The following is a 25,897-nucleotide window of genomic DNA, read 5'->3' as shown; positions in this document are numbered from 1 at the left end:
GACTGGGCCACCCAGGTGCCCCCCATCCCCGTTTTAACCGAAGACTTGTGTGGGGCACGCTCATCCCGCTGCCCAGCTCCACCCCTCCTCGCTGCAAAGGGAGGCTGGAAACAGCTTTCAGCTGAGCAGTCGCGCACCTGCCTAGAACCTTTGCTGTAGAAAAGGAGACTGCACGGGGGGGAGAAGCAGGACACGGAGTTTTACGACCTTGGTTTCCCAGATGAGGAAACCGGCCTGCAGTCATACAGCCAGTCAGCACTGGAGATGCGATTTGAACCCAGATCCTCCTGCCCACCTCCAGGCTTGTATTAGGTCGCCCGATTGTGCCGGGGTTGCCCTGATCCAAGTCCCCACGAGGCTTTAGCAGGGTCACCTGGGGCCTCTTGGAAGAAGCGAGACCTGGGAAGGGTGGGGTCTTAACTGTAATGCCCAACCCAGAGGGTGATCTGGGCTTCAGGCTCTCTCCAAAGGGGTCTAAGAGAGCAGTGCATTCTACCTCTGAACTTCCTGCATATTCCCCCAACTCTCCCAAGAGTTCCTAACTGTTCTGGAGACAAGACGGTTCCCTGCATAATCCGACCACCCTTACAGGTTCTGTGGTTTATTTTTAACATCTACTTACCTTTGGGAGCCAGAGAGCACAAGGTCACATGCATGGGTAGTGGAGAGGCAGAGAGGGAGACAATCTGAAGCAGATGGAGGTCATCTCTAAACCCAACATGGGACTCAAACCCACAGACTGTGAGATCATGACCCGAGCAGAAGCTAGGATGTGGCAGAGCTGGGATTTGAACCCACTCCAGAAGTTAGATGCTTGACTGAGTCACCCAGGTGCCCCTCTTTCTTTTCCCCTTCTCCCCACCTTCCTCCCCACCTTCCTCCCCCACCCTGCAGCTTTTCCCCTCCAACTCTTCTTACTGTTCCCTCCCAATCTGGTTTCACACAACATACACTCACAGGCCACAACCTTACAATCATAGTAGAGTGGCAGTTCTTACAACTGCTTTGTCCATCTTAAATTACACCCTAAGCATTTTTCCACGTTGCTGCAGGATCATACTTCCCAATGCCCGCTGCTGCCCTGGCCTTGATAACTCACACTCTCCTTTCCTTTTAGCCTCTGCTGCGGGGGGGGCGCTTTTGAGAGGTTTGTCTGATCCTGTGGCCCCTCTGCTTACAGCCCTTCCTGGCACCCAGGGACTTTGGGGGAAAGAGAAGGGGAAATCTGGTCTTTGGGCCCCAAGGGCTCACTGCCTCTCTCCTAGCTCAGCCAGGGTCTTGGCAGGAAGAATTCACCTTAGGTGGTTCCACTAAAGAGACTAACAGAGAGGGACTGGCTGGCTTCGAGAGCAGGGGTAACAAGGGAGAAGACAGGCAATAGCAGTCACTGCCCCCCCAAGATCTTGGGGGAAGGGGGAGGAAAGAGGGTTACAGGTCCTGTAAGGGCAGGTGCTGGGGAGAGAAGCCCGCTGGAAGCCAGAAGCCGGCCCCCCACCCAACAGAAACCACTGGAGATCAGAGCAGGACAGAGAAAAGCACAGATGGAGAGTTTCCAGCACATTCTCAGCCCGCCCCCCCATATTCCCTCTAGCCTCTGGGTTTTTGTGGTTGCCCTGCCCTTGGCTGGGGACACCTTAGTGCCCTTTCCAGCTGGCTAACGCCCAGGTCTGCAGTAGGGTTTTCACGTTCCTTCTGTACCCGTCCCCCCAATCCGCCGCACACAGCTCGCGTCTCTGCACTGTGTGTGTCCAAGGCTGCTGGTCTTTTAAACCCTTAGGCGCTCGGCAAATGGTGATGAGGGACAGGTGAGTGAAGCATTAGCCTTGCGTGCAAAATAAGTGAGGGGGGGAGAGTGTGCGTGCACCAAACCCCCTCAGTAATCAAGGTATAATATTTAAATACAACATAAAAAAAAAAAACTACAGCCACGGACTACCTACCTGTTTTTACTTATGTGGTCACCAAAGTTGGAATGGGTTTTTGTTTTTGACCTTGACTCAGGATAAGAAATTTTACGTTGTGACCTCCCTGTTCCCCCCCCCCCCGCCCCCACCACAAAGGACATCTCTGGACTGAAACAAAAGTTCCTCGACTCCCCTCACAAAACATGAATGCACCCCGAGATTTTCCAGTCTTGTCTCTGTGATGTCTTTAAGAAAGGCTGCTCACAACTTCTCAACTTCAAACGTGCGGTTTGCAAACTGTTGACACCGCGCATCGCCCTGTGTCATTTTCTCCAGGACTTCTGCCTCCTCCTGGCTCCTCTCTAGACTTTGCTGGCTTCCTGGTGGCCCATCATGCCTGTGGAGGGGCAGTGCCCTGAGGGCAGCAACCTGGCCTCCTCCAGGGCATCTTCTCAGCTCGGGGAACAGGGCCTGCCGAGCAGGTGCTCCAGAATGACCTGTTGAGTGAGCGGACGGGTGGGTGCTGGAACCCAGGGGTCCTGACCGACCCCCCGCAGCAGGCTTCCCTAACTGGTTTTTCTCCTCTTCCCAGCCTGCCCTGGGCTCCAGCCGTGCCCCGACCCCCTGGCACTGCAGCCGTGTGCGACGCCATGTGCCCGCTGCTCCTGCTGTACTTGCTGCCTGGGGTCTCCGGGCTGCCCTTCTACAACGGCTTCTACTACTCCAACACCCCCAACGGCCGGGACCCGGGCACCGGCCACGGCGAAGGTGGGCGGCCTCCCGGGTCTGGCTCTGAGCTCCTCCGGGTGACCAAGACCTCTCCTGGTTCCTGCTGTGATATGTAGTTTCCAGGCCAGGACAGGGGACAGGGCACGGAGCCAGCAGCCCCTTCCCTATCCCCCTGTGCAGGGAACCAGGTGCATTTCTAAGATCAGCGCAAGGGCTGGTTCAGTTACTCTGTTTGCTAGTCCCTCAGGCTTGAGCGCATTGGAGCCAAAGGCACTTGACAATCACCTGTGCGCGACATCAGTGCATTTAAGAACACTCCCAGAGTCCTGCCAGTTTTCCAAGATCCAACTTAAATGTGACCTCTCTTGGGAGTTCCTCAGTGGAAGGGGGGTTTGAGATTAGACAGATGAGAGTTTGAATCTCAATTTTGCCACTTACTAGCTACGTGGCTTTGGACAGGTGACTTTTTAAAAGATATATTTTTAACTATTTATTTTGGGAGGGTGTGGGGGTGAGAGGCAGAGAGAGAGGGAGACGCAGAATCTGAAGCAGGCTCTCGGCTTCGAGCTGTCAGCTTGAATGTGGGGCTCGAACCCATGAACTGTGAGATCATGACCTGAGCTGAATTCGGATGCTCAACTGACTGAGCCTTCCAGGAGCCGCAGGGCAGGTGACTTTTTAGTTCGCATGTGTTGTGCACCTACTATGTGTCAGGCACGCTTCTAGGCACCTTCCATACGTGGTCTCACAATTCTCACAAACACCTGACCTCTAGGCAAGCTTAACAACCCTACCATTGAGGGCACCGACCAGGCCGAGCTGACACTGGCTGCCCCCGCAGCACCTGAAACAGATCCTGTGGATGATTTCATTTCCTAGATGAGGAAACGGACGCTCACAGAGCTGAGCCAGCCTCCCAGGGCATGCAGATCTTAAGAACCCACGCTGAGATTGGCTTGTGGAAGGTCCGAGGAGACGGACACTTCCCAGCCCTCTGGTCGTGACATGAGCCCCACTTAGGCTCTCAGGGAGAATCTGTTCCTTGTCCCTCCCAGTGTCTGGTGGCTGCTGACGGACCTTGACTTATAGCTGCATCACCCAATCCCACGCCTTCTCCGTCCATAGTCCCATCTCCTCCGCCTCCTTCTAAACAGACACTTGTGACTGCATTCCTTAACTTAGCGTCCTGTAGAGCCCGCTTTGCCGTAGAAGGTGACCCTCACAGGTCCCAGGAATTAGGACCTGGATGACTTGGGGCATGACGATCTGACCTCCCACCCTCCGGTGGCTTAGAATGTACTTTTTTGTAGAAACACTCCTTGAATGAGATTCAGGGAGACTTAAAAACCGAAACTTTCTACCTGTGATTTCACCATTTCCCTTCAGTCTCTGAATACGTGCAAGCAAAATCACGGAGTTGCCCCCACCTGGGGGAACCATTGCTACCTCCAGCCTTCTCCGTGTGATTAGGAAGGTTGTCTTTAACCTCCTGCTATACATGTGGTTTGGGAATCTTGTCATCACTTCATAGAATACAGTCCCCCTCCCACCCCAAGGTCAGTGAATGGATATACAGCTGCCAGGCTATTTTACCTGGCTGTATAGTGTTTTTGTGTTTTTTTGTTGTTTTGTGTTTTTTTTTCTGGCCATATAGGGTTTTGTTATATGGATGCATATGGACCAGCTAAACATTCTCATTGTCTTCAGATTACAGCTTCAAGCACAGCTTGACTAAAGGGCGCTGGGGCACACAAAGGATGTAGCCACCAAATGCCAGTCCTGCCTCATGTCCCTTGAGCCTGTTCTGTGCACCAGGTGTCCCACGTCTCCTGACTGGAGGCCTACAGCAGCCCGCTGTCACCGTTATTACCTCCTTCTATGAATAAGGAAGGTGGTTTGTCGAATCGGTGGATTTCTCTAGACTTGACCAGATTAGGTTTGTGGAAAGTTGGGGCCAACACACAAGCCTGGCTGACCTGCCTCTCATCCTGGGGCCTCAGGCCTCTGTGCCTCCTGCCGGCCCGGAGCAGGTCCTTTCTCCAGCTTGAGTGACCAGCCAAGTCCCCTGAGAGTGGCTAACACACTGATCCCTGGGCCCCCCTGCCAGTTTTTGGTTCAGGAGGTCTGGGGTGGGGCCGGGAGTTTGCATTCGTAACGGGTGCCCAGGGATGTTGCTGCTGCCGCCTCGGGGACCCCACTTTGGGAACCACTTCACCAGAGCATCTGACTTTTGCAGCATGACGTCCTCTGCAGGGAGCCTCCTCTCTCCTGCTGCTCTGTGTTTATTGGAACCCGTGAGCCCCGAGTGTTGTCTCCTGGGGAAGTCCTGCCTCCTCTCACCTGGCTCTCTCAGTATTTGGGGGAGAATCACGGAGGACAGATGGACGGACAGTGAAGGGCAAACTGTGTTCTCCCATGGCCAACATGGTAGGGAAGGACACTCAGGGCGACCCGAGTCCCAAAGCCCCCTGATATGGGGGTGCTCTTACGACCTGCTACATCAGCAAGCTTCTTATGCACAAACTTAATGGTTTAAGACAACTGCTATGTTTTTTGTTTGTTAGTTTTTGGGTTTTTTGTTTGTTTTCTGCTCCTCACTCCCTGGTCAGCATTGTGGGCCGGCGCCCACTTCCTCGCTCCTGAATGAGCGGGGCCTGGGCCTGCAGTCGGCAGGAGGCTGCTTGGCCGAGGATGGCCTCTCTGGGAGGGCTCGTGTCCTGCTCCATGCGGGGCTCTCCTTTTCCGGCGGGTGAACCCAGGCCCGTTCTCATGGAGGTTGGCGGGGTTCTGAGAAAGAGCAGAAGCCTCCGGGCCTCCTGGAGCCCAGGCTCAGAGCAGGCACAACGGAACAGTCACCTCTGCCACATTTGATTGGTCAAAGCAAGTGGCAAGCGCGGATTCAAGGGGGAGGGGACAAAGAGCCCCCCTTGGTAGGAGCCGCAGCTCCAGCCCGGAGGGAGCTGGGGACGAGGCTGGGAGTGGCCGCCACAGGGGTGCTCGTGTGCCACCCAGGTGCCCATCTGCACCCCGCCTCTCCCGCAGGCATCTTCAATGGGGTGAAGCTGGTGGTGGAGACGCCCGAGGAGACCCTGTTCTCCCAGCTCGGGGCCAATGTGACCCTGCCCTGCCGCTACCGCTACGAGCCGGCCCTGCTGTCCCCGAGGCCAGTGCGCATCAAGTGGTGGAAGCTGTCGGAGGATGGGGCCCCGGAGCAGGACGTGCTGGTGGCCATCGGGCTGAGGCACCGCTCCTTCGGAGACTACCGTGGCCGGGTGCGCCTGCCGCAGGGCGGGGAGCGTGAAGCATCGCTGCAGATCTGGGACCTGCGGCTGGAGGACTCGGGGCGCTACCGCTGTGAGGTCATCGACGGGCTGGAGGACGAGAGCGGCCTTGTGGAGCTGGAGCTGCGGGGTGAGGCCCTGAGACAGCATCTAGAACTCTGCGCGTCAGGCAGGCATGGAGTCAAGACCACCCCTACTGTTAGCATCACCCCTGTTTTACAGATGAGGAGACAGAGGCACAGGGGGGGTCAAGGAACTTCTCTAAGATCACACAGCTCATGAATGAGAGTGTAGGACACTGACCCCAGGCCTTAGGGCTCTAGAACCCACTACTTCCTCTGGCCCAGACAGAGGGAGGAAAGTGGGAGCTGGACCGACAGCTAATTAGAGATGGGGCTGAGACACCAGCGAAACCAAGCAGGCGGCCCAGTGCAAGTGACAGGAGGGGTGGGGACTGGGGCACGCAGTTGGACCCTCATCTTATCCCAGAGGAGTGCCCTGCTCAGGCCCAGAGGCAGACCCCACCCATGCACCCAGGGTTTCTGATTTGACATTCCCATATTTTTACATGAAATTCTCTGGATTTTTATGTAAAATTCTTCTAATGAAAAAAACATAGACAAAACCAAACCAGCCATCACAACCCAGGGCTGTCCAAAGTAGCCAGACCCTGTGTGCGGGCTCCAGGGTGGGCAGTCCCTTCCCTGTGTCTGGGACAGGGCTGTGCATCCTCAGACCTTTCCACCCTGTTAGGGAGACAGCTGGGGCAGATGGAAAGGCAGTGGGGGGCTCACACGCACCCCCTCCCTGCCGCGGCATCCTGGGTAGATGCTCCACCCCTTGGACCTCCTGTCCCCTCCCACGTGAGGATTTGGGTAGTGCCCCCTGTACCTCCTTCTGAGGAGGTGAAGATAAATTGCAAGTCAAGGGCTTTTACCATGCACCCACCTCCCTAGTCCACGTGGTGGCCGGAGGGGTCACGTTCCTCATCCCTGATGGGGCTGGGGCGGGGGCGGGGAGTTCCAGCATGGGCAGGCGGGAGCTCTCTGCCAGGTCACAGACTGCTCGCCGTGTCCTCACATGATGGAAGGGGCGAGGGACCTCGGGGGGGGGGTCTCTTACAGGTTGTCACTCTCATGACCTAAGTGCCTCCTGAGGGCCCCACCTCCTGATCCCACCACATCGGGCCTCAGGATCTCAGCATATGATCTGGGAGGCAGTGGGGGGGGAGGGACATATTGAGTCCAAGGCTATGGGGTTCTTGCGACGGCCCTGGGAGTTATGTGGTATTCATTCCCAGTCTATACTTGGGGACATTCACTGGCTGATTCACTCTTGACCTTAACAAGCTAATCACATGTTTTTCGAGTGCTGGGGGCAGGGACTGGGGTCTCCAGCCAGCTGGGCCCCTGCCCACCCATTCTAGCCCCTCTTCCCTCCCTCCCTCCCTCCCTCCGCAGGTGTGGTCTTTCCCTACCAGCATCCCCGGGGGCGCTACCAGCTCAACTTCCACGAGGCCCAGCGGGCATGTGAGGAGCAGGACGCTGTGGTGGCCTCCTTCGAGCAGCTATTTCGGGCCTGGGAGGAGGGCCTGGACTGGTGTAACGCAGGCTGGCTGCAGGACGCCTCGGTGCAGTACCCGGTCACGCTGGCCCGGCAGCGCTGCGGTGGCCTGGGCCTGGCACCCGGAGTGCGCAGCTACGGCCCGCGGCACCGCCGCCTGCACCGCTACGACGTATTCTGCTTCTCTGCTGCCCTCAAGGGTGAGTGCCGTGGCTGGGCGGGCACAGGCCGGGGGGGGGGGGGGGGGGGGGGGGGGGGGGGCAGGATCTGGGGGCCTTTGGGACCTGTCTGCCCCCTCACCTGGAGCCCCTGCAGGCTTTGGAGCCACGACTGGCTGAGGTTTGAGCGCTTTGTTGCTGTTTCACACGGATCACTGGTTTAATCGTTCAGCAGACATGTTCTGAGAGCGTGCTGGGGCCCAGAGGAGGCTCTGGGCGTCACAGACAAAGCAGGGTCTGTCCTCACAAAGAGGATCATTTATTGGGAAGATAAACAAAAACAGACCTTGATTCATTGTCACTCAGAAGAGTGTCCTGGCACGTATAGTAGGTGCTTAGTAAATGGGTGAGAGACTCTGGTCCAGTCCAGGTGGGGTGCCCACCCAGGGTGCGATTAAGGGTGGGGTGGAGCACAGACACCACTGGAGGGACCCTAGCCCCGCCGCAGGTGGGATGGGATCCTCAGAAGGGATCAGGACCGGAAGCCATCCCCAGAGTACCCACGGCCTGGCGGCCCTCCGGGCTCATAATTGCCAGGTCTGTTGGGTGAGGTCTGGATGGGCTGGCGTTTCTGCAGCCCCTCGCCGTCCCCTCTGGCCACCCCCTCCGCTGCCCCCCACCTCACGCCCCGCTTTCCCACAGGGCAGGTGTACTACCTGGAGCACCCCGAGAAGCTGACCCTGGCGGAGGCAGAGGAGGCCTGCCGGGAAGACGGCGCCCGGATTGCCAAGGTTGGCCAGCTCTTTGCCGCCTGGAAGTTCCGTGGCCTGGACCGTTGTGACGCCGGCTGGCTGGCAGATGGCAGCGCCCGCTACCCTGTGGTTCGCCCGCGTCCCAACTGCGGTCCCCTGGCGCCAGGCATCCGAAGCTTCGGCTTCCCAGACCCGCAGAGCCGCACGTATGGCGTCTACTGCTACCGCCCGCGCTAGTCTCCGCCCCTCCCGCGCTAGCCACGCCCCTCCCGCGCGAGACCCCGCCCCCTCGCCGCGCGGGCTCTATTTATTGAGCGGTTCCTTGCACCTTGCAGGTTGGGGCAGTGTTTGTATTGTTTTGATACTTATCAAATTAATTTTTTTAACTGCTGTGTTTTTGTTTGTTTTGTAAATCCAAGATTCCAAATCCTCTCTTTGCTTAGGTGGACACAAGACTCTCCCCTCTCCCCAGGAACCCCTCTGCCCCTCTCTTCCATGGGCTCACGAGGGATCTCTGCCATCGCTGAACGTAGTAGTCCCTGTCCCTGCCCTAGGGAGGCCAGAGCCCAGAGCGGGCAATGACACGTGGTGGCCACGGCTCCCCTACCCCTCATCCTGGGGGGAGGGGAGGGTGTCCAGGGGTCCCTGGAGTTGGGCGCGGGGCCTTGTGGTCCCCTGCCTGCTCCCACTTCTCTGCGAAGCTGCTGGCCCAGGTCAGCGCCCCTGAGGAGCTTGGGCCGGAAGTGGATCACTAGGCTTCTATGTGAAGTCCCAGGAAAGGAAGCGATTTCCCTCCCCCTTTTTACCTTCTCTCTCCGTACCAAGGAATCTGTATTTTGTTCTCACTTTTCCCTGTTTGGGGAGTGGCCCTCAGGTGTGTGTACTTTCTTGGGACAATAAATGGTGCTGAGACCCCACCCCGTGTCTAGTTCTCTGCTTTCTTCAGTGTCAGAGGCTCAGCTTCCTGCCCCAAGGGCACGGGAGGCAGTTCTGTACCAGGAATCTCGGTGTGCTGCACCTTCGGGGCGCTGTGGTGTGGCTCACCTGCCCTGTGGCACGCCCTGTGGGGGCGCTGGCCCTGCAGCTGGAGGCCCCTGCCTGCTTGGTCATCGTCTCCACTCCCAGCCTGTGTGTCTGGGTCCAGAAGAGACGGAGGTGCCTCTCAAGAGACAGAGAAGGCTGTGCGTCCCCAAAGGATCTCTAGACCAGCCCCCTCTGTGTCTCACCCTCTGCTCCCCCTCCCCTGGCCTCAGGAAGCCCGCTGCCTCTGCTCAGGCACACCTCAGGCACCCTCAGTAGGTTATGTAGTCTGTTCTCCAGTAGGCCCTTGCTTCCCAAAGTATGGCCAGGCAGCATCCCTGGGAAATTACCAGAAATGCAAATTTCTTGGCCCCACCCCAGACCCACAGAGTCACAAACCCTCTTGATCCTGATGCAGGCTCACGTGTGAAAACCACAGGCCAAGCTGTACTCCCAGCATCAATCCATCAATTATATAATTATTGTGTCCCTTCTATGTCACCATCCCTGTAACCCTCTACTTTTGTCCAGACTTGTAGGTGATCTGGACCCTTGTATATATTCACCAATAAATACTCGACCACACGCATACACCCCCGAAAAGATACCAGCAAACTCACCAGCATGCACTCACCGGCACTCAGACACACTCGCCAACACACACGCCACTGAGCAAGTGTGACGGGGCAGGGCGGCACCAACTTAGCCTCCTAAGGAGCAGGCTGGTGGCGGGACAGGGCCTGGCATGCACGCTCTGGCTCAACTTCAGGGTTGCTGCGGGATCCATAAGCAATTGAAGTAGTTTCCGGTGATATCCTACAGTCTGCTTAAGGGCAGGATGCCCAGATCTTTTGGCTAGTGCCCTGCTAACTAGCCAACCACAAATACGTGTAAGCAAAGATTCCCCGTTTCCAGGCTGTCTTTTGTTTTCAGTTTTTGTTCTCTTATAAATCCTGATTTTGCTTCTGCTCTGGACTTACTCTACCAAGCAACCCCTCTGTGAGCAGTGTGACATCAACCAGACCATGCAAAGTGACCAGATTCTCATTTGAGTTGTCCTTTGACCGTGTGCCAGCTTGCAAATCCACACACAGCACTCACTGGCTTTCACACAAACACATGCGTGCACACACACACACACACACACACACACACAGAGTCTATCCAACACACTGGCACCCTCACTAAAATAAAGCACAACAGATGTGACTGACTTTTCCAGGCTTTCTGAACAGACGAGATTCACCCAGTTCGGGATCATTTGATCAAAAAGTGTCCCGACTGCCTCCATTCCGTAAGAGCCCCTTCAGGAGTCCTCAGACCAACGGTTGCCTTCTCTTTAAAAAAAGAAGGGAAAAGAAAAGAAATAGATCTCTTCCAATGTCTTTATTATTATAATTATCATAATCTCGTTTTCAAAAATATAAATAGGTGCACGGAACTCTGGTGCCTGCACGGTCCCGGGGGTGGGGGAGGGGGAGAGGGGTTGGGGGGGCACTCCCCCTGAAAAGGAAGTGCCCCTCCAACCCAGCCCTGCCGAGATCGACACCCGCTGGGTGGCAGACCCGGGTGAGGGTATGCTGACAGAGAGACCCTGGGAGGGAACCTGACCCCCACGCAGCGGAAGATCCCTCAATAGCTCTCTCCTGCCCCCTCACCCTCTGTGGAACCCGCACCCTCTCTCCCAGGCTTCTCCCTCCTGGATGCAGATGGAGAGACACCGGGGTCCTCATCTAATACATTCAGCTGCGGTTCGGTTCGGGCTGCAGTGCCTCCTGCCCCTCCCTCCCCCCTCCCTAGCTCTCCCTGGGGGCGAAAGAACCAAAGATTGCATTGCTTTTGGATAAAGTCAGGAAACAAAAAATAATCTTCTTTATTTAACTTAACCCCTCCCCTTCTCCCCCTGTCCCTGCGCTGATCCCTGGAAAGGCACAACGGGAGATTGAAGAAATGTCTCTAATCTCAGTCCACGGGTTACAATATGCTTGCTTGGCTTTGGCATTGGGGGGGGGAAATCAGATGCAGTTTTGGCGATTTGGGGGTGGGGTGGGGGGGTGCATACACAATGTGGGATTTGTTTTCTTTTCCTTCTTTAATGGAATTCCTTATATGACAGAAAGCGACAAGAAGAGGACACCATCCGTGAGGGATGTCAGCCTGGCGAGGCTCCTGGGCTCAGCATCCTGGGCGCCTCCTGGATGCTTTCAGTGGGCTGTGCTGGGGCGGCTCCTCCGGGGGCCCCGGGAGCTCCGCTTCTGTAGCCTGCGCTTGTACGTGGAGGCTGCAATGGGAGAGTCCTGGCGGCTTAGAAGGAAGCAGGCAGGCCTCACCCCTCCCCACTCGCCCCTTGTCTGCTGCCTCCCTTCCCTGCAGAAAGCATGGGCTCAAGAAGGCAACCTGATCTACCTACTCTCTGGTTTTGATTTACTTGGCACCAACTTGGGCTAAGGGGCTTTGAGGTGCTGTCGGAAAGGAAAGGAGGCCTCCAGTTCTTTCCTTCCTCCTCTCTGGGAAAGCGAGCCCCCCCTGAGGGCACGGGGAGAGAGTGGGATTGAGCCCAGGGATGATGCAGATGGCTGGTGTTCAGGATCCCCAGAAGGGGCCACCGCTGTGCTGCCAGAACAGGAAGGGGGACAGGGTGGCGGGATCTAACACTGTGCTGGTTGAGGGTGGACAGGGGTGGGTGCTCACGGTCTGTGCAGGTGATCCGAGGCTCCTCCCAGTGCCCGCTGGGCTGGCACCGGATGGTGGGCACGTGGCGCTGGACAAAGCCCTCCGTGCACTGGTACCGAACCAGGGAATTGATCTCGTACCGGTCCTTCTTCTGCCCGAAGGTCCTGGCGTGTTCCACCACCGGGGGATCTCCACAGGCCACTGAGGGGCAAACACCCTTCAGAAGGAGCTCTCGGAGGGTCCCTCGTCATGGCTTATGCGGTGACGAGCCTGTGTGGCCCCCTGTAGCTGCGACGACACTTCCCAGAGCCCAAGGAAGGGGCACGGAGCCTGGCCGCTTGGCCACCGGCCCTGGTGGCTGGCAAAGGGGCATTTTCATGCTGTGCTGAGAACCTGGAAACCACTGGTTATAATGTCTGTGGTCCTCGGTGACTTAGACCAGCAGGGCGGGAATAAAAGGAGGGTCTGGAGGGGACGAGGAAAAGACAATACGGACCGAGAAAGATGGGAACAGTGGACAGAGCCAGACAGATCGCCTGTGACTTATTTACGAAAACAGCCGGTATGGGGGGGGGGCGCCTGGGTGGCCCAGTCAGTTAAACGTCTGACTTTGGCTCAGGTTGTGATCTCATGGTTCGTGAGTTTGAGCCCCACATCAGGCTCTCTGCTGTCAGTACAGAGCCCGCTTCAGATCCTGTCTCCTTCTCTCTCTCTCTCTCAAAAATAAATAAACATTAAAAAGAAGAAGACAGCCGATACAGGGAAGAGGATGGAAAGGATGGGTGAGTTCTGTGTCCACAGACTCCCAGCTGAGGGCCATGGCCTGACAGCCAAGGAGAACGGGGGCTCCCGTGCCATCGCGGGTGACTTTCTGTGCTGGTGCCCAGGGGACTGCGTGTGTGTGTGTGTGTGTGTGTGTGTGTGTGTGTGTGTGTAGGGGCCGGTCTGTCCTCTAGCCTGTGACCCTCACCTGTCCCTGTCAACAGTCCCTAAGAGCGGACCTGCTCTTGCCTTTGGCCCTGGGACACTGGACACCCCCAAGACCAGCGGTGAGGGGTCACCAGCAGCCAGGAGCCAAGAGGACCCGCCCCAGGTCCCACAGCAGGAGGAGGCTAATGTCTTTACTGCACCCAGGCTGGACACCCCTCCCCCCCCCCCCCCCCCCCCCCCGCAGGCGGCCGCTCACCTGTGCCCTTTTTGCACGTGAAGGGCAGGTAGTAATTGCAGGGCACGTCATTCCACTCTCCCTTCTCGTGCCAGATCATGACCACGCAGTCCTCTCCGCTGACAAAGAAGTTGTCCGGCTGGTTGGGGCGCCAATTCTCAAATTGCTGCAGGGGTGGGGTGGAGGGGGGCAGGGGTAAGGATAAGGCAGGAGCTTGACCCCACCTTCTTCTCAGTCCTTCACCTGGAGCCCAGGCCGCTCCCCCTCCAGCAGGGTCCCGGCCTTGCTGCTGCCTTGCTTGGGTAGGACTGGCCAGTAGAGACAGGGCTCTGTGGCCGTTCACCTCTTCCAGGGAGCCTTCCCTGATGTCCTCAGCTGACCTATGTGTACCGTCAACTTGGCATCTATATTGGGCAGACTCGAGTCCTTTGGGGACGAGGAAGCCCTCTCAACGTCCATGTGGCCCTCCTGGTGGTCTGCCTTCATTCTCATTGTCTTCCTCATCCCTCTCTTCCCAGGCCAGTATTGACTCAACTTGCCCAGCGTTGGGCTGGTCTCCGGACGCAGAGATGAACGAGACACAGTCCCTGCCCCCAGGGCTCCCAGCCACACGTCCCTCTCGGGGGGGCGGGGGGTCTCTGCTCCCCTGCTCTGACCCACCAGCGCTCCCCGGGACTTACCAGGGAGTGTCCATCTGACCAGCGGAAGTCCCCTTCAATGGTCCTGTCGTTCAGGCCGATCCACTGGTAGTCCTGGGCGTTGTCTAGAGAGAGGCAGGGGCGTTGGGCATGGCACCCGACACCCTGGGGACGTCTGCGGAACCGGAGCTCACAGAGGCCGAGGAAACGGAGGGGTGGCAGGAGGCCGGTGGGCTCCTAGGAGCATGCCACCTGCTTCCAAGGCCCTGACAAGGCTCTCAGCACATGCACAGCTGGAGTGTGCTCCGGCCACCGCCCAGGCTGGAGTGGACTGGTGACAGCCACGGTGTTAGTCTGGCCCTGGCTGTGGCCTGTAGTGGGCTTCCAGGTGCAGCCCTGGCTGTGGAAACTCCCTTCCTTCCCTCCCTGCACCGCTGCACCGCTCCCCCCACCCCCACCCCTGCAGCCTCTGGTGGGTGAGGCCCCCCACACTCACTGTTGACAAACTCCTGCTCCTCAGGGGTCACAATGCTGCTCAGGTGTGACTGCTGGGCCCGACACCGGCTCTCCGCATCCACCCAGCTCTCGCGGTCGGGGAAGTAGCGGTAACAGTGGCCCTGGAACTTGGTCCAGCCCTCCTCACACAGCTCTTGGTCTGCAACACAGGTCAGGGGCTTGAAGACAGGGGCCCTGGGGCCGACCGCGGGTGTCCGGTGCCGTCAGTCTTATGCCAGGTTCCTACATTCACCCGGCCTTCAATGTCCATCCTTGAAGGGAGAGGCCCATACGGATGAGGCTGGTCAGAAGCCGGGAAGGCTTGGCCCTGGAGCCCCGGAACCTCTGGGCACATCCACACCCTTTCTTTTCCTGATGTCGCCCCTTCCCTGTCCCCCAGAGCTTTTCTCTGGCCGGTGCCTGCTCGGCAGGGCTGGAAAAGAGAGGTGGCGAGGTGGGAGGTGTTGAGGCTAAGGCCCAACATGGTTCAGAGTCTCCCAGGGGCTCCCCCGGGGAGGGAGGGTGGGCCGGCTGGGAGCGTGAGGGAGGCAGGGAGCCGCAGGCAGTGCTGGGGGCATGGAATGGCACCTTGGGTGGGGGCAGAGGAGCAGAAAGAAGTCTGCTTTGGGTTTACAGATGACTCAAAGCTCTGTCGATCTGAGCTCGCTCCAGCAGCGCCCATGGTATCTGCCTCTTTCTTGGAGGAGGAGGTAGCCGAATCGGGGTCCATGACCCCGGGGGCCCCGGCTTTTTATTTAATTTCTGGATAGCAGATGTGGGTAATGGGTTCTGAGTTCAGGAGAAGGGGCTGGTTTGGAGCTGCTGGAGCAGCCTGGGGGGACCGACAGGGGCAGGGGCAGGGCTGGCTCCGGAGAGCCCTTGGGAATGCCTTGTCACATCTCCACCCCGAGTGACATCTCACTGGTAGCTGTAAATGGGCCCTAGTGGGAGACTGGCAGGCGCTGCACATCTCGGCTCCTACTTCCTCTTTGGGAAACCAGTGGCCAAACAGCAGTTAGCACCCCAGGGGACAGAGGGAAGTCCAAGATCCCCTCTTCCTCCTTCTCCTGGGTGGGGGAGGGCTGCTGCTCAGGGTCTGGGGGCCAAGTGCAGGACCGTGACCCCCCTCAGGCTGTATGGCGCCTCCTCCTTGTGAGCTACTGACCCGGAAAGTGGGGGACCAGGACCTCAGGGCAAGGAGGCTTAGGCTGAAAGGGGTGGGTGCTCAGCAGGACTGAAAGGGAGACACGTGGGGAAGGCAAAAAGAGAGGACAGATGGGCAGAGGCCAGCAGCCCGAGGAGAAGAGGTCAAGCAGCAGGAGGGCCGGGGAAGAGGCCACCGGTCCCCATGCTTCTCCATGGCACGAGGTAAAGGTCTGGAAAGAAAGTGTCTGCAAAGAGGTAGCTCAGCTTCCAGCGGGGAGACCAGAGACCTCGTTCCAGGGCTGGAAGGGCTGAGGGCTGAGCCGAGCAGGTGAACCTGAGACCGTAAGTGCTCTGAGAGGGGACACGGCATGCAGGCTGGTGGCTCTGGGGCAACACACTCAGAGTCCAGGAAGCCTGGGAGGAGCGGCAGGGCCAGCAACCAAGCCATGAAGCACTTGTGGGCCTGAACTGGGCGAAGAGATGGACCTTGGCTTCGCTTGGCTGGGTGGCCCGGCCCAGCGCCCAGTGGGGCGGCTCCAGAACCGACTGTGCCCGGCTGGGATGCAGAGCCCTGCGGGGACCCTGCCACTGGCCTGGCAGAGCCCCACCCTTCCTAGTCTGGCATGGAAGAGCTGCTGTCTGTGAGGACGCACCAGACACTTCTCCCCTGCGCAAATATTTTGACATCCTGGGGAGAGAAACCTTCTAACTCTCCACTCCCCCCACTCCATCCCCCCAGCGGGGACCGCATGCACCAATGTCCTGGTGTCTCGGGGTGGCAATGGAGAATGGGAGGCTGCAGGCCTTTTCTTCCAGAAGCCTTAAGTTCCTCCACCAGCCAGCAACCTCAGCAGTGCCTCCAAGGAACATGCAATCCAAAACTCCTCCCCATTCTGCTTGGGACCAAAGGGAGATTTCCCAGGAGTTGCGTCTGCTTTCTGGAAGTTTCTGGGACATCCAGCTTGAGAGGTCACAGAAAATGGTTTTGAACCCCGGCACGCTTCTAGTTCTGTGTATCTATCTACCAGTAACAACAAGCCCCATGTCCCCCTTTCTGAGTTGGGGTGGCCCTGAGATTCAGGAGGATAGTGGGGGGATGGGGGGGAGACTAGAAGCATCAGCGGTGAGAGCTCCAGGGGCGCCAGCTGGCCCTGGGGGGTTCCTGGCACACAGCTCCCTGGGTGGAGTCAGACCCCGGTGCAGGAGCAAAGGGGTTGGCTCGACCCAGGAGGGGAACCTCAGCCCCCGCCCTTTGCAGTGAGGTTCTGTCCTCTCTGGCCAGCCTTTCGCCTTGCACGAGGGAGGGGGAAGGAAGCACGGGCCGGAGTGGCATTGACATGGCAGCTGTCACACTGGTGATGACACAGTGACATGCAGCAGTCCCTGCTCATGCATGACTTGAGCATGCTGGTGACCCAGAAGCTCTCAGGCAGACAAAACAGAGCTCTTGCCAGAGAAGAGAGAGGCAGTGTGGCCAGTGCAGCATGGGTCCCAAGGCTGCAGAGGAGCCACAGAGATCCCACGGGCAATACAGCAGGCAGACGCATGCTCATGGCTGTGCTGGAGGATCTGTGGTGTCACCCCTAGCGAGGACCGATCGATTAATCCACCCAGAGCTTCCTTCAAGACAAAGGCACCGATCGGCTCTGTCCTCATAGTCTGACGCATGCACCGACCTCGATGTGGTCTCGGCAGGTCTGGAAGCCCTGAAGAAGGTCAGTGTTTTAAAGGTCCCCCAGAGCCCCGCCTTCCAAAGTGCAGGCTGGCCCGGCCTGCATGTGTCTCCTGCGGTCAGATCAGCCAGGGCCCTGGAGGAGGGTTTCTGCAGGGCACAGCAGGAAGAGTGGGAGTGAGTGAAGCAGACTTCTTGGTCATGGCCCCTGACATGGCTGTCTGGATGGACCTGGGGGGCCCCCGGCCAGGGCCCAGAGCCTGTGGTTAGAAGGGCGGGGTGAAGGAGAAGGGAGGGGTGCGGCAGTTAGTAACATTAGCTGAAGCCTAGACGGCCGTACCAATCTCACACAGGTCCCCTCGGTAGCTGGGAAGGCATAAGCATGTGAAAGAGTCGATGGCGTCCACGCAGGTGGCTCCATTCAGACAAGGGCTTGAGAGGCACTCATCAATGTCTGCAAGAAACCAAGGGCCACCATTAGGACTCCTGCGAGCAACTCCAGCTTTGAAAGCATTGTGGGCTCTTTATGCGTGGCCAGCCCTGCTGCTCTCCAGAGCCCTGGGAGGGGCGGCTGGGTTTCCTAAGAACTGTTGCTGCTGCTGCTGCTGCTGCCGCCATATTGGAGCGCTGAGCCAAAGATCCAACAGAGGTCTTCCTGGACGTGTGTGATTCTCAGGCTGGGAGCCCCGGAGCCAGGTCTCCCAGTGGGGAAGGGATCTGGTGCATCTGAAGGCAAACATCCCATCGTGTGGCTCCTGCAAGATGCCTTCTTTGGTGACTATTTCAAGAGGCCTTGGGGTCTGAACGGGCTCTGAACATGGTGGTGAGCAGACACTGGCAGTCAAGTTCCCGAAGGCTGGTGAGAACTCTTCTTTCTATCTTCCCCTGCAGTTGTGAATCGAGGCAAGAGGGCCAGGCCATGCGTGGGGTGCTAGAGCAGAAAGGCCAGAAGTGGTCTGCAGCATACAGGGCCATGAGAGCATGGCACCATGGGATATTCCCACAAGACTCATTCAGTTCTGGGGGGTTGTAGACACCATCGCTGTCTTCAGTAAGTCAGATCCTAGAGCGTCTTCTAAAGATGAAGCCAGCATCTTTCTCTTGAGGGGAGGAAGAGAAACCGGCTTAGCATTGTCCCAAATTCCTTCCATCTTAGGGCCTTAGAAGGCAGACCTCTCCAGTGAGTCACGATTTCTAGAGGGGCTCCATTCTGGCCAGTGGGAAACCAATGTTTGAAGCTGGTGAACCACTGGGGCATGTGGGTGGTTCTGTGGGTTGAGCCTCTAACTCTTGACTTCAGCTTGGGCCATGAGCCTGGGGTCGTGGGATCGAGCCCTGCATTGGGCTCTGTGATGAACATGGAGCCTGCTTGGGATTCTCTCACCCTCTGCCCCCGTCCCCTGCAATCTCTCTCTCTCTCTCTCTCTCTCTCTCAATTTAAGTAAGTAAATAAATAATAAAGTTGGTGAGCCCCAGTCCTGGCCCATCACCCCGAGGACGGGGCAGGCTTATTCTTCCCCGGCAGTTCTTCCTCCCTTCTGCTCTTCAGGCCTGAGATGCTCTTTCTGATCCAACTTCTTCGTGGGACTTGAGTTCTTAAGTCATTGGTCTTCCCCTCAAGTTTTCACCCACTGCATTTCTTAATCCATTTTTTTCACATCTTTCTGAGAAGCCGGAGACCTGGAGACCTTTGACTGTCTTCGTATTTACACTATGAAGGCTCCTGCTGGTCTTCTCTGGGTGACTTCCCCTGGGGACCTAGATAAAAGGTATTATGAAGCTCTTCTTCCCAGGAATCCATGGCTGGCATGAATGGGTGCCTCTGGCTCGTGGGGCCCGTGATCCCCGGCAATGCTGTGTGTGCGCGCAGTGGTGTTCATACAGCCCTCCGGCCCCAAGCGTGGATGGGTGGCGTCCACGTGCGCAGCGTCCTGTGTTCCAGGGTCAGGTCTTGCCTCCCATCACAGTAGCCTCGGCCTTAAAGTCAATCCCCGCATAAGAAGGCAGCAGCGCTGTCTTGTGGACCCTTTCCGCTAGCTGGTGCGCCGCAGGTGTCTCCCACCTGGACCAGAGCTGGGTTTGCGCAGCGGGTGGCCTGTTCCCACACGCTCAAGTCCTCGGGTGTCTCTCCGTTCCCATGGAGGCCTTAACTTCATCTCAGGGAGGGCACACCATGGACTAGACACCAACAGTTCCAAGGCAGGAACTGTTCCAAGCAAAACCAGAATGCATGGAGGAACTGACCGGAGTCCCAGCATGCACTTGGATTCCCAGCATGCACCAGGATTCCCAGCAGCAGCAGTAGCAGCAATAGGCCAGGCCGGTGGGCTGGGCGGAAGCTGGGGGCTGCTCTCCTGCTCCGGAAGAGCCCCATTCTCTTCTGTCCACTAAGCGTCATTATGGGACACGGGAAGCGCCTGGGCGAGGGGGGGATGAAGCAAATGTAGGCGCTAAAGCAGTTCTACAGAGCAGGGGACAGGGGTGGCCTGTGGGGAGAAGAGCCAGGCATCAACCCTGAAGCCTCTGGCCAACCATGGGGGCCGGGCATCATTGGCCCCCAGGTGGCCTGAGGCCGCGGGGGATGGGTGGGGGGTCGGCAGTGTCCTTTTCCTCCTGGCCTTGACACACAACCTGAGAGGCGAGAGTGACGGAAACCCAGGGACCCTTGCTGGGTTCAGAAGCTGTTTTGTGCAGGGCCAGGGGGTCAACGATGAGAAGGGAAGGACGGGCCCCAATGCTGAGAACCAGAGAGCCCGTGGGTGCCGGCAGGGCAGTTTAGGGGGGCCTTCAGCTGGAGGAAGAGAGCTGAGCGTCCCCCGTGGGGCTCTCCTGTGAGCCGCTCAGGCCTGTCCTGCCCCGTCTCCTCTCCCTCTGGTGGGAAGAGCCACCTCAGCCTGGCAGCACCCGCCTCTTTCTGCGAGGGGCAGTTGGGACATTGCTTGTCTTCTGGAACCTCAAGAGGAGTTGCACTGGGCTGAGCACAGAGTGGGGGACCCCAGACAGGGTGACAGCGGGCGGGGGACGGGAAGGGCTTTGGGCAATGGGCAGACTGCACGAAGGAGAAGAGGAAAGAGAAAGAACTGGTCTTTCATGAATCTTCCCTGAGCCAGATGCTAAGTGTCCCTTCCCCCCCACGTGACCCTCCCAGGAGCCCCCTAGGGCACAGATGTCACGTGCCACAGTACAGGTAAGGGAACACGTGTGGCCTGCCTACACCGGCAAACCCGGCAGACAGAACTGGAAGAGATGGAAGAGACCCGAACTGAGGCTGGAAGTTGGGCCTCTGGCCTGGGGGGAGGGAGAGGGGCAGTGAGGTCTTGGATCTCAGCGTCTCGTTACCATTTCTGCTGCACCAGCCATGGGTCCCTGGTCATCTCTGAGCAGGGACACCCTGGGGAGTGTCAGAACTGAGTCTTTTCCTACTAAGTGTAACCAAAAGGGATGATTTATTCCTGAACCAGGTGCTCTGGAGATACCTCCAACTTTGGGGAGAAAATAACAGGAAATAACAGAGCGGAATAAAGATACTTCCAAGTGATCGCTTTGGCATCTGAATGGGCGACCTCAGGCTCCACCCTGAAGAGGTCTGGTCCAGTTTTTGCTCGAATTAGAGCCTAAGACCTCCAAGGGAGATGGAGTTTATTTGGCTCATAGGAAAGGCTGAGTGATACCCAACTGAAGGGGCTGCCAATAAGAAACACTATGACACGAAGAGTACCTCTCAAGTTGTTCAGTGTACAACCTGGGCAGCTATACGTGGTGACCCTGGACATAACTTTCCTGGACAAAGATGGAAGAAAATCCCCCTCAAGAAGCAGAGAGACAACTTCTTAACCCGGTGGATGTTCTGCACCCTGTAAGGAGCTAGCATCAATCAGATGGACAGACCTGCGTAAATACACTTGCTCTCTGGTGTAGCACAATTGAGAGAAAGGTTATACGAACATATTTGTCAGTTCCAATTTGCTTTTAAAATAAACGTGATGGGAGACGCCTGGGTGGCTCAGTCGGTTAAGTGTCAGACTCTTGGTTTCAGCTAAGCTCATGTTCTCATGGTCTGTGAGTTCGAGCCCCGCATTGGGGTCTGTGCTGACAGTGCAGAGCCTGCTTGGGGTTCTCGCTCTCCCTTTCTCTGCCCCTTCCGTTTACTCTCTCTCACAATAAATTTAAAAAAATCCAAAAAGTCAAAAACAAAACATGATGAAACAATTCGCTGGCTCAATCTTGGTTCCTGCTCAGGTCATGATCTCACAGCTTGTGGGTTCAAGCCCCATGCTGGGCTCTGTGCAGACAGTGTGGAGCCTGCTTGGGATTCTCTCTCCTCTCTCTGCCTCTCCCCTGCTCCTACTTTCTCTCTCTCTCAAAAACAAATAAACTTAAAAAAATCATTAAGCAGTATGCCATAATTGTACAATCAAATCTTACCTTTTTAAAGTTTGATCTTGAATTTAACTTTAATATCCTGCTTCTTAAATTCTATTATAGTTGACCTTTGAACATAGATTTGTATGTAGGTCCACTAAATATGCATATTTTTTATAGTACAGTACTCTAAATGTCTTTTCTCTTCCTTTTAATTTTCTTTTTTTTTTTTTAATTGACTAAGTTCTATGTCCCACGTGGGGCTCAAACTCATTACCCTAAGATCAACAGTCACATGCTCTACCGACTGAGCCAACTAGGTGGCCCCCCCCTTATGATTTTCTTTTCTCTAGCTTACTTTATTTTATTAGAGGAATACAGTACATTGAGGTGCCTGGGTGGCTGGGTCGATTAAGTGCCCGACTTCAGTCCAGGTCATGATCTCATGGTTTGTGAGTTCCAGCCCCGCATCGGGCTCACTGCTGTCAGCACAGAGCCTGCTTCAGATCCTCTGTCCTCCTCTCTCTGCCCCTCCCTGCTCATGCTCTCTCTCAAAAATAAATAAAACATTAAAAACAGGTTCCATATAATACACAGAACATACAAAATAAGTATCAATTGATTATTTGTGTTATCACTAAGCCTTCCGGTCAGCAGTAGGCTATTAGTGGTTAAGTGTTTGGGGGTCAGAATTTACATGCAGATGGTCAGCTGCATGGGGGCTGCACCCCTGACCCCCGATGCCATTCAAGGGTCAACTGTAGTTCCCTGTTAAAATCTGCCCATAGACTTTTAGTTATGTCAAGTTTATGAAGGGGTAATTTGTGTTTTCACTTGTAACTTTGTATTTTCACTTACTTTGAAAGCATTTTCCCACCCACGGCTAAGAGTTCACTGAAATTCAAATATTTCTGCTCTAGGGGAAGAGAGGGTCAGATCATAGAGCGGAGCCTCAAGCCTGTGAAGTGAAGAATGGCAGTAAGTCAGAAAAGAGGCTGATCAAATGTGAAGTTCATGGCCTTCTAACCCCGGGGGTTAGAGAAATCCACGCAGCGCCAGTGACCGCCGGGGAACGGATGTGGGATCTGCTTAGGACGGTTGTTTCTACTTCAGCTACGCATTAGAATCACTGCTGTAGTTAACACGTTTTTAAAAAGGTTTTTAAAAAAAATACCAAAGCCAGAGTCCCTCTTCAGACCAACTGCCTCAGAGTGTGAGCAGGGGAAGAGGTGGGGAGAGAGAGAGAGAGAGAGAGAGAGAGAGAGAGAGAGAGCGAGAATCCCAAGCAGGCTGACCCAGGGTTCAAGCTCACAAACCTGAGATCATGACCTGAACCGAAATCAAGAGTCGGGTCTTAACGAACTGAGCCTCCCAGGTGCCCCGCTGCTGCATGTCAAGTGGACTGAATGGCAGAGCCCTGCTTCCAATCGCTGAATATCCATCAAACAGATGTTTATTTTGACGTCAAGAGTACAGATGAATAACTTGTCAAGAACTCATTTAAGGCACGTTGACTAAACGCACTGGTGGTAATTGTCCAGTCCTTTCTTTTAAAGACTAAATAAACACAGCCTCCAGCCTCATGTACCAGCCAAACGATGACCCTGAGTGTTCAAATCCTGCCCCTGGAATACTGCTACATTTTGCTGCCTCTGACCCCCGGTGGACACTGACCTCTGGTCTTTCAACAGCCTGTGTTCCTGGTTCTAGCACAAGACAATAGTGGGTCACCGTGGAGACAACACGATCCTCGGTTCTTTCAGAAGCATCCTTCTCTTTAGAGATGATAAAGCTTTTTCTAGAAGAGCCTGGGTGGCTCAGTCAGTTAAGCGGCCAGCTTTGGCTCAGGTCAGATCTCATGGTCTGTGGGTTCGAACCCTGCGTCGGGCTCTGTGCTGACAGCTAGCTCAGAGCCTGGAGCCTGTTTCAGATTCTGTGTCTCCCTCTCTCTCTGACCCTCCCCTGCTCACACTGTCTCTATCTGTCTCTCAAAAATAAATAAAAAAAAGCATTAAAAAAATAAAAAAAAAAAAGCTTTTTCTAACCAGGAGAGTAAGAGATAGGGAAGCAGAAGTAATTTTTATTAACACCTCTTTGGGCCAGATGCTGTACTCAGATATTCCTCATTCTTTTTTCTTAATTTTTTTTAATGTTTTAATTTTATTTTTGAGGAAGAGAGAGAGAAGGAGTGTGAGTGGGGGAGGGGCAGATAGAGGGAAACACAGAATCTGAAGCAGGCTCCAGACTCCGAACTGTCAGCACAGAGCCCAACTCGGGGCTCGAACTCACGGGCTGTGAGATCATGACCTGAGCTGAGGTCGGACACTCAACCGACTGAGCCACCCGGGTGCCCCCAGAGAGTCCTCATTCTTATAGCAGTTTCTCAGCACTGACTGCACAATGGAGTCACCAGGGTGGTCTTAAAAGCCCCTGTGCCAGATCTCACAGTTTGTGAGTTCAAGCCCCGCATCGGGCTCTGCACTGACATGGAGAAGCCTATGGGATTCTCTCTCTGCCCCTCCCCCTACTTAAATAAACATTAAAAAAAAAAAAACAGTGCCAAGGTCACAGGACCATTTCAATCAGAATCTGTGGGAGTGGGACCCCAGGCCTCAGAATCTTCTAAAGAGAAGAGAACCGCTACCTTGGACCCTATTACAAATGAGGTACCGAGGGCTTGGCTGTGGGGTTCTCACGGGCCAAGCCCCACTTCTAAAACCTCTCTCCATTCTGTTTGCCCTGAAGTTCATCTCCCCGCTCTCTAAGACTGGCAACTGATTACTGTGTTCGAGGAGGAGCTTCTGTATGGCTGGGCGTGTTGAACAAGGGACTGAAGACCCCCCGCACTTGACCGCTCTGCACGGCCGTTTCGCAAGGGGCACCTGCCAAGCTACCCGCAGAGCCGTCTGGGAAGAAGCCGTGGGGCAGTCTTTGGAAGTCCACACGCCCAGAGAAGGGCTGTCCTTCCGGCAGGTCAGTTAGGGTCCGTGCCGCCTACTGCTCCTTTCATGAGCCCTGCTGTGACTCCTGACCCCAGCGTCCCAGTTTTGCTTAGGGAAGGAGTTGCTAAGAACGGAGGGAGGTGTCGGAAGATACCAAAAGTCCCGCTGGGCTCTGAGTCTGTTCCTCTCAGACTCCCCTCGCCCAAGACAGGAGTCCCTGCTTTCTCCCCCAGGACCCCAGAGGGAGGAAGTGCACACCGGACACCATGTCCACCAGGGACGCCACCCATGGGACAGACAGAGCCATTCCCGCTGCTGACTGAGGACGCGGAGCCCCATTTGCTGGAAAGCACACACACGAGTCTCCCCAGTTCCTTCAGGGGCAGCCTCTCCCGGGACAGAGGCAGTGCCCTGCCCCCCCATCCAGGTGGATGACGGAGGGATGTGGCTCTAGTCCCGGAGGTGACTGTGGCCCTGTGACATACTGCCCCCCCGGGGGGTAAGGCCAGGACCCCCAAGGGGAGCCCGCCCCTCTGGCCACAGAGGCCCCTGACTTGGCCAAAGGCTGACCCTAATGAGAAAAGGGTGAATCCAGAGTCATCCCAGGGCCTGTTCATACAGAACATGTCCTGTGTGTGCTGTGTCTATACAGCATATTTATATTCCATGAGCGCGTATATTATGAGGTATTAATTTGCATATATGTCAACGCATAAAAACACAGACATCCTTCCTTGTGCATGAGCAATGGCTCCTGGGGGACAGTGGTCCAGCCCTACTTGTCTAGCAGCTTTTGCTTGCCCCCAGGACTCATGGTTCTGATTTTGCAGGTGTCCGAGGAATGAGGCCCGTTCATGTCTGGGACCAGAGGCTGGGGTAAGGGCGTGGGGGCAGTGCAGAGACCTCACCCGAGAGAATGAGCTTGGAGGTCACCGGGCACCTCTTCTCCTCAGGGTGGCCATCTGATGAGAGGAAATGTCCACATGGCCACAGGCCTCAAAGTGTTCAGGGAACACGGGGGGATTCTCATCATCTCGTTCTGGGCGTCACACCCCAGGGTCCTCAAGTGTCCCACAGGCTGCTTCACCCATTGCTGAGGACAGAGGCCCCCGGGGGACGGTGCCCAGGGGCAGGGCGCTGCTAGGTCACAGCCCACCTGCGGCCGTGAATCCTGGAGCTTCGGGTGACAAGTACTGCCTGCTGTTTCCTTCAGGGCAAGAAGGGGACCCAAACCCCACCCAGGGCCAGCCACGGAGGGGTCTGCACGATGCAAGACAGCCATCCCGGGGTTTCCCTCCCGGGACCCGTAAAGCATTACTGGCTCTTCCCCATTCACATCTTCACTCCACCCTTCTTGTAAGTCACGATTTATCTTCAAAATTCAAGCATCTTGCTTT

General features: G+C 56.3%; 2 protein-coding genes across 2 annotated transcripts in view; one reads left to right on the top strand and one right to left on the bottom strand.

The window, feature by feature from the left end:
* HAPLN3 (hyaluronan and proteoglycan link protein 3) overlaps positions 1 to 9,297 on the top strand; it is a 14,790-nt gene extending 5,493 nt beyond the window's left edge. Inside the window, exons 2-5 of the mRNA XM_029951561.1 lie at positions 2,497 to 2,672; positions 5,676 to 6,044; positions 7,375 to 7,677; positions 8,338 to 9,297. Coding sequence (XP_029807421.1) covers positions 2,555 to 2,672; positions 5,676 to 6,044; positions 7,375 to 7,677; positions 8,338 to 8,624 — 1,077 coding nt within the window. The 5' untranslated portion in view covers positions 2,497 to 2,554 and the 3' untranslated portion in view covers positions 8,625 to 9,297. The remainder of the gene's footprint in view (positions 1 to 2,496; positions 2,673 to 5,675; positions 6,045 to 7,374; positions 7,678 to 8,337) is intronic.
* A 2,004-nt stretch (positions 9,298 to 11,301) lies between these two features.
* The window catches only part of ACAN (aggrecan), a 38,000-nt gene continuing 23,404 nt past the window's right edge, over positions 11,302 to 25,897 (bottom strand). The window contains 6 exon segments of the mRNA XM_029952295.1: positions 11,302 to 11,688; positions 12,099 to 12,281; positions 13,267 to 13,411; positions 13,926 to 14,008; positions 14,380 to 14,538; positions 17,537 to 17,650. Coding sequence (XP_029808155.1) covers positions 11,612 to 11,688; positions 12,099 to 12,281; positions 13,267 to 13,411; positions 13,926 to 14,008; positions 14,380 to 14,538; positions 17,537 to 17,650 — 761 coding nt within the window. The 3' untranslated portion in view covers positions 11,302 to 11,611.

The sequence above is a fragment of the Suricata suricatta genome, chromosome 9 (genome assembly GCF_006229205.1).
Source record: "Suricata suricatta isolate VVHF042 chromosome 9, meerkat_22Aug2017_6uvM2_HiC, whole genome shotgun sequence".
In the NCBI taxonomy this organism is placed as follows: domain Eukaryota; kingdom Metazoa; phylum Chordata; class Mammalia; order Carnivora; family Herpestidae; genus Suricata; species Suricata suricatta.
This window is presented reverse-complemented; position numbering and strand designations above follow the sequence as displayed.